The 15983-nt window shown below is 36.5% G+C and overlaps 2 protein-coding genes and 1 pseudogene across 19 annotated transcripts in view; 1 reads left to right on the top strand and 2 right to left on the bottom strand.

Annotated features, from left to right (window-relative positions):
- The window catches only part of CYREN (cell cycle regulator of NHEJ), a 77044-nt gene that overhangs the window by 27303 nt on the left and 33758 nt on the right, over window positions 1–15983 (top strand). The gene's annotated exons all lie outside the window — the stretch shown is intronic.
- The window catches only part of AGBL3 (AGBL carboxypeptidase 3), a 148859-nt gene continuing 140478 nt past the window's right edge, over window positions 7603–15983 (bottom strand). For all 18 annotated transcript variants that reach the window (XM_016958178.3, XM_016958179.3, XM_063815607.1 and 15 more), the window contains one exon: window positions 7603–8544. In XM_016958178.3, the coding sequence (XP_016813667.3) occupies window positions 8124–8544 (421 nt within the window). In that variant the 3' untranslated portion in view covers window positions 7603–8123. The remainder of the gene's footprint in view (window positions 8545–15983) is intronic.
- LOC104007409 (E3 ubiquitin-protein ligase RNF14-like) lies at window positions 13598–14987 on the bottom strand (annotated as a pseudogene).

Genomic DNA, 15983 nt, shown 5'->3' with positions numbered 1-15983 from the left:
GTTGAAAGGACTATCTTTGTTTCATTGTATTGCCTTTGCTCCTTTGTTAAAGATGAGTTGACTATATTTATGTGGATCTTTTTCTTGTCTCTCTATTCTGTTCATTGATCTGTTATTTTGCCAATAACATACTGTATTGATTATTGTACCTCTATAGTAAGTCCGTTTTTAGAATTTTCTTTTTTTTAATTTTTGTAGAAACAGGGTCTTGCTATGTTGCCCAGGCTGGTTTTAAGTTCCTGGCTTCAAGTGAACATCCCACCTTGGCCTCCCAAAGTGCTGGGATTACAGGCATGAGCCACCGCACTCAGTCTATAGTAAGTCTTAAAGGCATGTAGTGTCAGTCTTCTGACTTTGTTCTTCTTCAATACTGTGTTGGCTATTCTGGGTCTTTTGCCTCTCCATATGAACTTTAGAAACAGTTTGTTGATATCTACAAAATAACTGGCTGGGATTTTAATTGGGATCTATAGATCAAGTTGGAAAGAACTGACATCTTGACAATATTGAGTTTTCCTGTCTATGAACACAGACTGTCTTTCCATTTATTTAGTTATTCTTTAGTAGTTTTTTTTTCATCAGAGTTTTATAGTTTTCCTCATATAGCTCTTGACACATACTTCAGTATTTCGTTTTTATTTTTTGGTGCTAATGTCAATGGTAATGTGTTTTTAATTTCAAACTCCAATTGTTCATTGCTGGCATATAAGGAGGCAATTGACTTTTGTATATTAACCTAGTGTCTTGCAGTCTTGCTATTATCACTTATTACTCCCAGTTTTTGTTGTTGTTATTGATTTCCTTGCATTTTCTACAAAGACAGTCATGATATCTGTGAACAAATACAGTTGACCCTTGAGCTACACAGGAATTAGAGGCACCAACCCCCTCATACAGAAGAAAACTGATGTATAACTTTTGCAACCCCAAAACTTAATAGCCTATTGTTGATCAGAAGCCTTACTGAAAACAAACAGCTGATAACACATATTTTGTATATGTATTACGTACTGTATTACAATAAAGTAACTAAAGAAACTATTAAGAAAATCACAAGGAAGGGCAAATATATGGAAAGAACTGTACCTCCCATGTACTTGATGTATTTATTGATACCATTAAGTTTACATTATCTGTTTATGAAATAAATTGTCTGAAATAGTGGGCAAATGCAGCTGCAGATCTCAATCTATGGTGCATATCAAGCAATTCAACTTTTTCTTTTACTGTCATGACACATTACAGTATTAGACATATCACTGAGGCAGAAAACTAACAAAGATATTCTGGAACTAAACTTGACACTTGACCAAATGGACCTAACAGACATCTACAGAACACCCCACCCAACAACAACAGAATATACATTCTTCTCATTTGCATATGGCACATACTCTAAGATCAACCGCATGCTTGGCCATAAAGCAATTCTCAGAAATTAAAGAAAAAATGAAATCATACCAACCACTCTTTCAGAATAAAGCACAATAAAAGTAGAAATCAACACCAAGATTTCTCTAAACCATACAATTACATAGAAATTAAACAATTTGCTCCTGAATTACTTATGGGTAAACAATGAAATTAAGGCAGAAATCAAGAAATTCTTTGAAACTAATGAAAACAAATATACAACATATGAGAATGTCTGGGACACAGCTAAAGCAGGATTGAGGGTAAAGTTTGTAGCACTAAATGCCAACATCCAAAAGAAAGATCTCACATTTACAATCTAACACCACACCTAGAGGAACTAGAAAAACAGGAGTGAACCGACCCCAAAGCTAGAAGAAGAAAATAAATAAGCACAATCAGAGCTGAACTGAATGAAACTGAGACACAAAAAACCATACGAAAGATCAACAAAACCAAAAGTTGGTTTTTTGAAAGAATAAATAGAATTGATAGACCACTAGCTAGACTAATGAAGAAACAGAGAAGATCCAAATAAACACAATCAGAAATAACAAAGGGGACATTACCACTGACCCCACAAAAGTATAAGAAACCCTCAGAGACAATTATGAATGACTGTATGCATACAAACTAGAAAACCTAGAAGAAATGGATAAATTCCTGGAAACATACCACCTCCCAAGATTGAACCAGGAAGAAATTGAAATCCTGAACATACTATTACAAGTTCTGAAATTGAATCAGTAATAAAAACCTACCAACCAGAAAAGGCCCTGGACCATACAGATTCATGGCTGAATTCTACCAGACATACAAAGAAAAACAGGTAGCAAACCTACTGAAACTATCCCAAAAAATCAAGGAGTGGGGACTCCTCTCTGACTCAGTCTATAAGGTCAGCATCAGCCTGATACCAAAACCTGGCAGAGGCACAATGAAAAGAAGAAAACTTCAGGTCAATATCCTTGATGAACATAGAGGAAAAAATCCTCAACAAAATACTAGCAAACCGAATCCGGCAGCACATCGAAAAGCTAATCCACCATGTTCAAGGTGGATGGAAGGTTGGTTCAACATATGCAAATCAATAAATGTGATTCATCACATAAACAGAACTATAAACAATCTTTTCTGCATCTATTGATCATCTTAATAGATGCAGAAAAGGTTTTTGATAAAATTCAGCATCCCTTCATGTTAAAAACTCTCAACAAACTAGGGATCAAGGCAACATACCTCAAAATAATGAGCCACCTATGATAAACCTACAGCCAACAGCATACTGAATGGGCAAAAGCTGGAAGCATTCACTTTGAAAATGGGCACAAAACAAGGATGTCCACTTGCACCACTGCTACTCAACATAGTATTGGGAGTCCTAGCCAGAGCAACTAGGCAAGAGAAAGAAATAAAAGGCGTCCAAATAAAAAGAGATGAAGTCAAACTATCTCTCTGCAGTTTATATGACTCTATACCTAGAAAACCCCATAGTCTCTGCCCAAAGGCTCCTAGATCTGATAAGCAACTTCAGCAAAGTTTCAGGATACAAAATCAATGTACAAAAATCAATAGCATTCTTATACACCAATAATGTCCAAGCTGAGAACCAAATCAGGAATGCAATCCCATTCATAATAACCACAAGTAGATAAAAATACCTACGAATACAACTAACCAGGGACGTGAAAGATGTCTACAATGAGAATTACAAAGCACTGCTGAAAAAAATAAGAAATGACACAAATAAATGGAGAAACATTCCATGCTCATGGATAGGAAGAATCGATATTGTTAAAATGGACTTACTGCCCAAAACAATGTACAGATTCAATGCTATTCTTTATCAAACTACAATATTTTTTTACAGAATTAGAAAAAAAAACTATTCTAAAATTCATGTGGATCCAAAAAGGAGCCTGAATTGCCAAAGCAATCCTAAGCAAAAAGAACAAAGCTGGAAGCATCACACTGCTTGACTTCAAACTATACTACAAGGCTATGTAACCAAAACAACATGGTACTGGTACAAAAACAGACTAATGAAACAGGTTAAAGAACCCATATATAATGTTGTACCCTACAGCCATCTGATCTTTGACAAAGTCAACAATAACAAGCAATGGGGAAAGAGCACCCTATTCAATAAATGGTGCTGGAATAACTGGCTAGTCATATGCAGAAAATTGAAATTGGACCCCTTCCTTTCACCATATACAAAAATCAACTCAAGATGGATTAAAGACTTAAATGTACAACCTAAAACTATAAAAACCATAGAAGAAAACCTGGAAAATACCATTTTGGACATAGGCCCTGGCAAATATTTCATGTTAAAGACTACAAAAGCAATTGCAACAAAAACAAAAATTACAAGTGGGACCTAATTAAACTAAAGAGCTTCTGCACAGCAGAAGAAACTTTGAGCACAGTAAACAGCCTATAGAAGGGGAGAAAATATTTGTAAACTATGCATCTAAGAAAGGTCAAATATTGAGAATCTATAAAAAACTTAAATCAACAAGCAAAAAACAACCTCATTAAAAAAAAAAGGGCAAAGGACACGAATAGACACTTCTCAAGAGAAGACATACACATGGCCAACAAGCATATGAAAAAATTCTCAACATCACTAATGATTAGATAAATGCAAATCAAAATCACAATGAGATACCATCTCACAACAGTCAGAATGGCTATTGTTAAAGTAAAAAAAAAACTAGTGAGGTTGCAGAGGAAAGGGAATGCTTACACACTGTTGGCAGGAATGTACATTAGTTCAGTCACTTTGGAAAGTGGTTTGGGGATTTATCAAAGAACTTAAAACACAACTATCATTTGACCCAGCAATCCCATTATGCAGTATATATCCAAAGGAATATAAATTGTTCTACCATAAAGACACATGCATGTGTATGTTCACTGTAGCACTATTCACAGTAGCAAAGACATAGAATTAACCTAGATGACCATCAATGGTGGACTGAATAAAGAAAATGTGGTACACATATACCATAGAATACTATGCGGCCATATAAAAGAATGAAATAGTGTCCTTTACAGCAACATGGGTGAAGCTGGAGGTCATTATCCTAAGCAAATTAATGCAGGAACAGAAAACCAAATGCCACAAGTTCTCACTTATAAGTGGGAACTAAACATTAGGTACACATGGACACAATGAAGGGAACAATAGACACTAGGGCCTACTTGAGGGTGAAGGGTGGGAGGTGGGTGAGGATCGAAAAACTACCTATTGTGTATTATGCTTATTACATGAATGATGAAATAATCTGTACACCAAATGCCCACAACATGCAATTTACCCATGTAACAAACCTTTATTATTTTGTCTTCCACTTGTTTTCTACCTCCTTCTATTTTAATTGAATATTTTGTATGATTTGATTTTTTCCTATTTTAGTATATCAATTCTACCTCTTTTTTACCCTTGAATTTACAGGATACATTTACAATGAATCCAATCCTTTCTCAAATAACCCTATACCACTTGCTTCTTTGGTAGTACAAGTATTTTGTAACAGGGTATTCCCAATTCCTCCCTCCGATTCCTTACAACATTGCTGCTATTCATTTCACTTATCAATAAGCTATAATTTCTGAATACACTGTTATTGTTTTGAACAAACTATTATTATCTGTTAGGTAATTAAGAAAAATAAAAGATTTTATTTTACCTTCATTTATTCCTTTTCTATTGCTTTTCCTTTGTTTACGTAGGCCAGAATTTCTGACCTGTATAATTTTCATCCTTTCTAAAGAATTTCTTTTAACATTAAAAAAAAGAGCAGCTCTAGAGATGACAAATTCCCACAATTTTTGTTTGTCTGAAAAAGTCCATTTCTCTTTCACTTTTGGAGGACAATTTCACTGGATACAGAACTGTAGTCAGCGGTTGTTATGGTCTGATGTTGCATCCCCCAAATTTCATATGTTGCAATCCTAACCCCTAGTGTGATCGTATTAGAAGACAGGACCTTTGGGTGGTAATTAGGTCATGAGGGTGAAGCCCTCATGAATGAGATTAGTGATCATAAGAAGAGACATGGGATGATCTCTCCCTACCATGCGAGGATACAACAAGAAGGCCACCTGCAAACCAAGATGATTGCCCTCACTGGACACTGGATCTGTTGACATCTTGATCTTGGACTTCCCAGCCTCAGAACTGAGATAAATTTCTATTGTTTCATTAAGCAGCCTAGTTTATGGTATTTTGTTGCAGCAGCCTGAGCTGAGACAGTGGTTCTTTAAACCCTTTAAATGTTTCACTCCACTCTCTTCTTTCTTGCATGGTTTCTGAAGAGATGTCTGATGTAATTCTTATCCCTGCTTATCTATACATAAGGTGTTTTTTTCAAGATTTTTTCTTGGTCTTTGATTTTTTTGGTATTTATCCTTCCTGGTATTCTGTGAGCTTTCTGGATCTGTGGTTTGGTGTCATTCATTTTGAGAAATTCTCCGTCATTACTGCTTCAATATTTCTTGTGTTCCTTTTTTTCCTTTACTTCCAGTAGTCCCATTACACGTTACATACCTTTTAAAATTGTCCTGCAGTTTTTGGATATTCTGAATTTTTCATTCTTTTTTGCTCTGCATTTAAGTTTTGCTAGTTTCTATTGACATTGTTTTAAGCATACTGACTCTTTCCTCAGTTGTGTCTTACCTGTTGGGTAGTCCATCATCATTCATTCTGTTACAGTGTTTTTGATTTCTAGCATTTTTTTTTTGTTTCTTAGTTCCCATCTCTCTGCTTATATTACCCATCTGTTCTTGCATTGTCCAATTTTCCCATTAGAACTGTCAGCATATTAATCGTAGTTGTTTTAAATTTCTATGGAAATATATGGAAGGTTTGTCAGAGAAGGCAGCAGTTGAGTTGAATCTTAAAGAAGTAGGGGCTGCCAGGTGGAGGAGATGCTGGGCTGAGAGAATAAATAGCTTTTATGAGAGAGTGGCATGCTCAGAAAACTGAAAGTATTGTAGCATAGTGAGGAAGTGGACTGCCAATCCTCTTACTTTGGGTAAAGCATCTTATATTTGTATCAAATACAAGGAGTGCAATTATGGACCAAGGTAAAATTGTTTAGGTAATATCTGTGCATCCCTAAATCTTCCAGGAAACTGGTTTATCACCTTTTTTGGTCATCCACAAAGACAATAAATTCCAGAGTTTACAATTTCAAACTCTTAGGCAGTCGAAGATTCAAATGACATTTCACTGAATTAAAAATATTTTCCCAGAGTTTAGGCTTTTGTCCTGATCTATGTGGAGAAGGGCCAATTGAATTTTGAGAACTCTTACTCCATCCTGAAGTCAGCTACAATAAATGCTATGATCCAGAACATTAACCTCTGGCTTTCCCAAGCCCGAGCACCTACCTGGCAGAGGTCATCCCAAAAGCAAGTAGACTTCTGCTCTTGCCCAAGATAATCACTAAGGATGAGAATTTTATACCAAAAGTTGGGGTACTCTCTGAGAACCAGGATACTTGCCTTCAAAGCACCATCTAATGTATTTAGAAGATAGCTATTTCCCACCAGATGTTAAAGATTCCTGAGGAAATCTATGGTCATGGTCCTTTAAAACATAATAGTTACTCTTTTAACAGTGCAGTGGGCTCTCCTTGGAAACTCTTTAGCTACTAGAAATACTGTTGAGAGTAGACCACTCAACCCCAGATCTTCATAGTTCCACCCAGCTGTAATTAGGCTGTGGCCTGTATTTTTAATGTACCTCTCCTACCTGACCCTTCTTCTGCTTAGCCTCATCCTCTAATGGATGCCATTGTTGACCTATGACTCAAGGCTGCTTGATTCTGTTTTCTGACTTACTACATGCATCTTGACTCTTCTGCCTGACATACTTGCTCCTCTGTGTGTCCTTCACAAATCCCTCCCAGTGCTCACTGCCTTATGAATGACAAACTGAGGTGCTGGACTTATTCCAGTGTTCACATGAATAAATGGCTGGAGATGTAAACCAATTCGCTGTAAAGGAAACTGTACATCTTTACACCTTTGCTACATTTTGAGAAATAAAATGATTATTTTAAACCACAGTCTATGCATTTCAGTGCCATGTTGTGCCACACTTTTGCTTTGTGCAACTGGCAACTTTTAATATACAGTATTTTTTCTAATCATTGGAAGTGCACAACTTAACACTTTATCTTATTCTGTAATCATTTTATTCAGGTATGTTTTATCTGTACAATTATGTGGTAATCTCCTAGTAGAGAGAAATGGTTCCTAGCACACTAATGATATAACAGAAAATCAGGAAATGATGTTTGTTGACTGATTGATTAAAGTGTCTAGTAGGGAGGTTAAAATCAGTGACATATTATATGTCATTCCTACTTTGAGTTCTTAAGTTTTTTTGGTGTCGAATGTGTAAGTAGTTTTGGAAGAAATCAAAACTTCAGAGATTTTTTTCCATGCTGATAAAAACTAAATATAAATATCTGCTTTAATATTTTTCCATATTTTCTCTGGATTTCTTTTTAAATCTCTGAAAGATGTTCCCACTACAGAAGATGGGATATCTAAAATTTTTAGTTTATGCATATGCATGTGTAGGGGGAGAGATAGGGAAAGGGGAAGGGGAGGGCTTTCCTTTTCTTCTTTTTACTACATAAGCATATGTTATCCTTCATTCACAGTTCTCAGAGCAGTATAAAGCTAGATTAACTCTCCCTTTGGAACTTCAGATATAAGGTGGGTTGTCCATCATTCTTATTGGCCTGCTCATCCTTATTTTTAGTTAGATGGAGGGCTGTATGCTTAGAGCTTTGCTGGTTAGTTTCTTCAGCTTGAAGACTCTTATATTTTAGAACATTTGCATCCATTCCAAAGCTTGAAGAAGCAGTCTCCCACTTGCTGCTGAGAGGTTTTATGTCTTCATTCTTTATGGCCCAGATTTGAGAATGTTTATTCTTCTTGGGGCCTTTGAGAGGTGATAAACTTTCCAATGACCCGTGGGGCTTAGACTGGACCCATTCTGAAGAGTTTGCCATAACATCCCCTTGGATTACAAAAGGGTGATTTCTGGGTGCTGTCCAAGATGTGCTGTATTTCTTTATATTTCTGCAAGTAGCCGGATTTAGTCTAGAAAAGAAATGAAATACGTGAATTTTTGTCCATCATGGACCTACTTTGTAGTCCTAGGTATGTTGTCATAGTATAAATAATATTTTTCCTTTTAGTAAGTTCATAACTTCTTAAAGTTTAAGACTTTTACCATCATTTAGAAGTCTTCATCTCTGATCATGATTTTTTTTTAGCACTATTCCAATCCTGTATTTCTAAATGCCTAGAGGATATGTTTATTTGGATACCTACTCTGACCTCAGCCTTCCTAATATAATAGCCACTCTGGGCCCCAGCTCCTTACCTATACATCTAGTTAAAGTAGATGGTCACTAAAAAGTAAAGTAGTTGTTTGCTCTAAAAATCTATTCTGTTTATTCTATTAGAATGGATTCAGTATATATGCTATGAGATTTTTTTCTATAACCAGTAAAAAAATCAGCGTGAGTCTAAGAGAGGGAAGTTTTCCTCGAGGGAGCTTTTGTAAACTAATAATTGCAGCCACTTAAAATCTCTGTTTTTTTAGCATTCCATTTTTTAACCATAGAATTTCAGCTATACTTTCAATTAAACTTTTAAATTTTGAGATAACTGTAGACTTAACTGCATTTGAGAGAAGTAATACAGAGAGATCCCATGAACTCTTCACCCAATTTCCCCAAAATAGCTTGCAAAACCATAGAACAATATCACAATCAGGATATTGACATTGATGTAGTCAAGATAGAGAACACTGCCCCCATGTTGCCCTCTTGTAGTACCTGCTTCCCTCCTTTCCCATCCCCTCCTTAATTCCTGGCAACCATTATTAATCTATTATCAAGTTATATTATTTTGTTATTTTAAGAATGTTGCATAAAGGAATCATACTGTATGTAACCTTCTGGGATCAGCTTTTTTTTTTTCTCAGAGTAATTGGAGATTCATCTATGTTGTTTTGTGCATCAGCAGTTCATTCCTTATTATAATTGCTGAGTCTGTGACATGAATGTACCATAATTTGTTTAATAATTCATCCATTCAATGACATATAGATTATTTCCAGTTTATGGCTCTTATAAATAGTTATACACACAGGTTTTTTTGTGAGTTAATTTTTGTATAAGATGTAAGTTTAAAGTTCATTTTTTTAGCCTATGGATATCCAATTGTTCCAGCACCATTTGTTGAAAAGTCTCTTTTTTCTCCATTGAATTGCTTTTGAATTCCCTATCAAAATCAGTGGAGCAAATTTATGTGGTCTATTTCTTGGTTTTTGCCTCAGTTCCACTGACGTGTATGTTTATTTCTCCTCTAATACTACTGTCTTGATTACTCTAGCTATATAAAAGTTCTTGAAATCAGAGAGACTGATCTCTCCCATTTTATCCTTGTTTGTCAAAATTGTTTTTGCTATTTTAGTGCATCGGCAGATAAATTCTGGAATAATCTTGTCTATATATACAAAAGATCTTGCTGGGATTTTGATAGGCATCGTGTTAAACTTGTATATTAAGCTGGGAAGAATTGACATCTTTATTGAGGCTTTCAATTTATGAACATGCTACATCTTTCCACTCATTTAGATATTTTTAAATTTCTCTTATTCATGTTGTATACTTTTCAGCATACAAACCCTGTAAAACTAAGTATTTTTTTTTGAGATATTTTGTAATTTTGGTGTTCACATGTTCATTGCTTATTTATAGAAGAGCAATTAATTTTGTACATTTATCTTGTATTCTGAGGCCTAGCATAACTTATTAGTTCTAAAGGTTGTGTGTGTGTGTGTGTGCGCGCGCGCATGCGTGCATGTGTGTTTTGGTAAATTTATTAGGATTTTCTACATAGAGAATAACATCTTTCACAGTAGGGATCATTTTATTTTTTCCTTTCTGATTTATATGCTTTTTATTTTTTTATTGCCTTATTGCAGTGGCTAGAACTTCTAGCACAATGTTCAATAGAGTGGTGTATTATTCTATTCTCACGCTGCTAATAAAAACATACCCAATGCTGGGTAATTTGTAAAGGAAAGAGGTTTAATTGACTCACAGTTCCACATGGCTGGGGAGGCCTCGCAATCTTGGCGGAAGGCAAAGGAGGAGCAAAGTCATGTCTTACATGGTGGCAGGCAAGACAGCTTATGCAGGGGAACTCCTATTTATAAAACCATCGGATCTCCTGAGACTTGTTCACTACCATGAGAAGAGTATGGGGAAACTGCTCCCGTGATTCAATTATCTCCACCTGACCCTGCCTTGACACGTGGGGATTATTACAATTAAAGGTGAGATTTGGGTGGGGACACAGCCAAACTATATCAAGTGGTAAGAATGGACTTTATTGAGTAAGATCCCCTTTATTCCTATGTTTTTCTGAGACTTTTTATCATGGATGGGTACTGAATTCTGTCGAATACCAATTTCTGTGCCAATTAATAGGATCTTGTGATTTTTCTTCTTAAGCTTGCTCTAATATGAAGGATTTCATCAATTACTTTTTGAATATTAAACTAACCTTGAATTCCTGAAATAGACTTCACTTGGTCATGGTGTATAATTCTTTTTATTTAGAGCTGAATTCTATTTGCTAATATTTTGTTAGATTTAGCTTGTTAAATCTATATTTATGCAAAATCTTATTCTGTCATTTCCTTTTTTGTTTTGCCCTTGTCTGGTTTTGATATCACACTAACAGTGGCTTCATAAAATGAACTGAGAACTCCTATTTTCTGGAAGAAATTGTATAGAATTGGTATTAATTCTTCCTTTATTGGTAAAATTCTCTTCTAAAACCACCTAGGCCAGGTGATTTCTTTTTTAGGGTTTTAAAATTATGAAATCAATTTCCTTATTAGTTACAGGGGTATTCAAATATTCTATTTCATATTGAATGAGTTGTGGTAGTTCATATTTTATTGAGGAAATAATCCATTTTCTGTAAGTTGTCAAATTTGTGTGTAGTGTTTTCTATTAACTCTTTGATGTATGCAGGATTTTTAGTGATATCCTGTTTCATTCCTCATGTTAGTAATTTATGTCTTTTTTCTTTATTTGTCAGTATTAATAGAAGTTTGTCAATTTTATTGATCTTTTCAAACAACCAGTTGTTTCACTGATTTTCTGTGTCATTTTTCTGTTTTTAATTTTATTAATTTCTGCTCTTATCTTTATTATCTTCTTTCTGCTTGCTTTGAGTTTATTTGCTTTTCTTTTTATAGGTCCCTGAGGTGGGAGCTTAGATTATTGATTTCAGATGTTTTCTCATTTTTTAGCATATGCAGTTAGTTCTATAAATTTCTGTATCAGTACTGCTTTAGCTATATCTCACTTATTTTAATATATTATAGTTTCATTTCCATTAATTTAAATACATATTTTTACTTCCTTTGAGAATTTTTTTTTTTAATTTTTGTTTCCTTTATTTCTTCTAAAAAAAGCCGGGATACATGTGCAGAACGTGCAGGTTTGTTACATAGGTATATGTGTGCTATGGTGGTTTGCTGCACCTATTGACACATCCTCTATGTTCCCTCCCCTCACCCCTCACCCCGCAACAGGCCCTGGTGTGTGATGTTCCCCTCTATGTGTCCATGTGTTCTCACTGTTCAACTCCCACTTATGAGTGAAAACATGTGGTGTTTGGTTTTCTGTTCCTGTATTACGTTTGCTGAAGATGATGGCTTCCAGCTTCATCCACGTCCCTGGAAAAGACATGATCTCATTCCTTTTTTTTCTAATTACAAGATGATTTTTAAATTTATTTTTATTTTTAAGATTAAGCATCCTCTTTGACAATCCAAAAACATAGTCCTTGCTCACTCTGGACACACACACCTAAAACAGTTAAAAGCAATTCTTCAATTTTCAATGACAAAGTAGGAAAAAAACAATATGTTCTCAAGCTGCAGTTCAATTTTCTGTCCTCTTTTCCAAAAAATTTTACTTTGCTTCTAAGCCACCCACCAACGATAACGAAAGACAATTTTTCAAAAGGCCAACAAAACCCAGAAAAAGGAACAGTTATCAATTCAAAATTATCACCCAAAACACTGCTGTTGCAAAAAAAGAGTACGAAGCCAAATTCCCATAGCTTGTTAGAGAAGACCTTTAAATATAATTCAGAAAATTAGGACTGGAACTACAGTGGTATAGACAGGTTATACTGTCACTATATGCATATACAGTGGTAAATGCAGATAATTCAAGAACATTCAGCTTGGGATGAATATATGAATAATATGATTATATTATATTAAATTAATATATTATTAAGCTTTCTCCTATTCCAGCAGAGAAAATAAAAACATGTGTTGCTGGAATTAATATTAAGACTGTCCTTACAAACAGAAGGTAGGGCAAAGGTAAAGAGAGAGAATGTGGAACAAAAGTAGCGAAGACAAGTCATTTTGAATCTAGGCTCTAACACCCAGGAAAGTTGAATAGAACTTAAATTCTTCTGAGCCAGTATCACTAAATTCTAGATTTGCCCTGAAACCAGTGGAGCATATACACCATTAATAAATATCAAGTGCCCCATAGCGTTTGTGGTATTAAAACATATTTTTAAATTATTATAAATTTCCATTCTGAAAAGCAGGTCAAAATGACACTGGACCATCCAGTCAGTTACAGAGTAAAGGGCTTCCTCCAGAGAGAACTGACTTGGCAGAAATTTAGGTTGGTAAGAATGTGATTAACATGGAGTAAATGAGATCAGATTCTCAGTATAATTTTCATAAGGCTTCTACCTACCCCAGTTGTAAGGAGTAGTACTGAGGGAACTCCAACAGAATGTCTTACAGGGATGCTTCTCAGAGACAAAGGGTCTGTAAGTTTAACTCTTGACCCCTCTTCTCCTTATGTAAAGCTTGGGGAAGGCAATAAATATTTAATTTTTAACTATTCAGAGCTTTGGACACATTATAATATTTAATATTCTGTAGTTTCATTTTCTGAACCCTTGGCTTATAATTTTTCTCAACTTGCATTAAAAAATGTATGAATGCACCCTCTTCAGTAGTACCACATGAAAATATAAATCTTGTTCTTCCATATCTTCTACACAGGAAGAGTGAATGAGTAGTACCCTAAATATCCTGCAGGGTTACTTTGTGTACTTGACAAAAGATTAGGGAAAACCAATCCACTTCCATATCTTGAGCAGTAGTTAACTAGTCTTCAATCTCATCTTCCCAAATATCTTCATCAACATCCACAGCATAAAACAGCTGTTTAAGACGTGTTGAAGCAGGATCAGTGAAATGTTTGTAAGGGTTTGCTCTAGAGAGAGAACTCATGCAAATCCAACAGAAATATTGCATACAGCCAGTACATGTCATCTTGTTATATCCACCTAATTTCTCTCTGGGAGTTCCACAACATGGGCAGTTCTTGAAGTTTTTCTCTAGCCACTCCTTACTTTCCATCTCTTCCAGTGCCTTCTGAATCACCCTCTTATCATACCTTTGTTCCAAAAGTCTTTTATTGGCCTTATCTGCTTGCAGGTATTCATTTCGTAGGTCTATTAATTTCTCTGCAGTCACCTTACATGGAGAGACCCCATGGTAGGTCAACCTGCACAAGGTACAGAAGGCAAAATTGCAGCTGGAGCAGATACCCATGATGTAGCCAGGCTCCTGCATCACAGGCAGCTGGCAGCACGCGTGGGGGCAGTAAGCCACATCTGCCATCAGGTCCAAGGTGGACTGGAGGAGAAGGCAGTCATAATAGGCAAATAACTCTGCTTCCACTAGCTCTTTGACCTGACCAGTAGTGGCCACTGAAGGGCACTTTGGTTCTGGGCAGTTGAGGCATTGAACCTGGCCATCTCTGATCTGGATTTCAAAGTAGTCCTTCAGACAGTCTTTGCAGTACACATGCCTGCACTCCAAGAAGTACATGCATTCACTACCCAGCTTCTTACAGAAACAGATATTGCACAGGAACAAATTACTATTAAAGCATTTTATCTGCTGAGCTTGATCAAAGTCCAAGATTTCCTGGATCATATTTAACAATGATTCCACATCCTGCACACAGCTGTCTCATCCACAGTTTCCTCTTGGTCTGTATCAGATCCAGAAGTTCCTCCAAAATCTAGCTCTGTGTTGGGAGAGGCTTGAGCTGTCCTTCTCTGCACTTTTTTTCTGAGAATCAATCTTGAGCTCAAAAGGAGAGACAATATTCAGGTATACTAGGGTCTCTTCCTTAAGAAATTGCATCCAGGCAAACGGGATCACGCTGCCAGGGTGTTCTTCCCATAGAGCAGATAGCGCTCACAAATATCTTGAAATTCTATGGCAAATCCAAATAGATCCTGGTTTCTCCACCTTGGACAGACTGCTTTTCTAAATTCATCTCCATCGTAAATACTCACTGGGGCCAGCAATTCATCCTCTTGAGCTTCTTGGTCTTCTGACATTTAATTTTCTGAGGAACAAAACCAAGATGACCATGAGAGTGATCTCTGATCATCCTCACTGCTACACTCCCACCAGGGCCATGACAGTTTACAAATGCCTTGTTTTTTTTTTTTTTGTTTTTTTTGAGATGGAGTCTCACTCTGTTGCCCAGGCTGGAGTGCAGTGGTGCCATCTCGGCTCACTGCAACCTCTGCCTCCTGGGTTCAAGCAATTCTCCTGTCTCAGCCTCCCGAGTAGCTGGGACTACAGGCACTCACCACCACACCTGGCTAATTTTTGTATTTTTAGTAGAGACGGGGTTTCACCATATTGGCCAGGCTGGTCTCAAACTCCTGACCTTGTGATCCACCTGCCTTGGCCTCCCAAAGAGCTGGGATTATAGGCGTGAGCCACCGTGCCTGGCAGATCCCATTCCTTTTTATGGCTGCATAGTATTCCATGGTGTATATGGCCACATTTTCTTTATCCAGTCTATCATTGATGGGTATTTGGGTTGGTTCCATGTCTTTGCTATTGTAAACAGTGCTGCAATAAACATATGTGTGCATGTGTCTTTATAGTAGAATGATTTATATTCCTTTGGGTATATACCCAGTAATGGGATTGCTGGGTCAAATGGTAGTTCTGGTTCTAGATCCTTGAGGAATCGCCATACTGTCTTCCACAATGGTTGAACTAATTTACACTCCCACCAGCAGAGTAAAAGCATTCTTATTTCTCTACAGCCTACCCAGCCATCTATTGTTTCTTGACTTACTAGTAATTGCCATTCTGACTGATGTGAGATGGTATCTCATTGTGGTTTTGATTTACATTTCTCTGATGATCAGTGTGATCAGTGATGTTGAGTTTTTTTTTTTTTTTAGACGGAGACTTGCTCTGTTGCCAGGCTGGAGTGCAGTGGTGCAATCTTGGCTCACTGCAACCTCTGCCTCCCGGGTTCAAGCAACTCCCCTGCCTCAGCTTCCCGAGTAGCTGGGACTACAGGCGTGCGCCACCACACCCCGGCTAATTTTTTGTATTTTAGTAGAGATGGGGTTTCATGTTGGCC

Source organism: Pan troglodytes, chromosome 6 (genome assembly GCF_028858775.2).
Source record: "Pan troglodytes isolate AG18354 chromosome 6, NHGRI_mPanTro3-v2.0_pri, whole genome shotgun sequence".
In the NCBI taxonomy this organism is placed as follows: domain Eukaryota; kingdom Metazoa; phylum Chordata; class Mammalia; order Primates; family Hominidae; genus Pan; species Pan troglodytes.
This window is presented reverse-complemented; position numbering and strand designations above follow the sequence as displayed.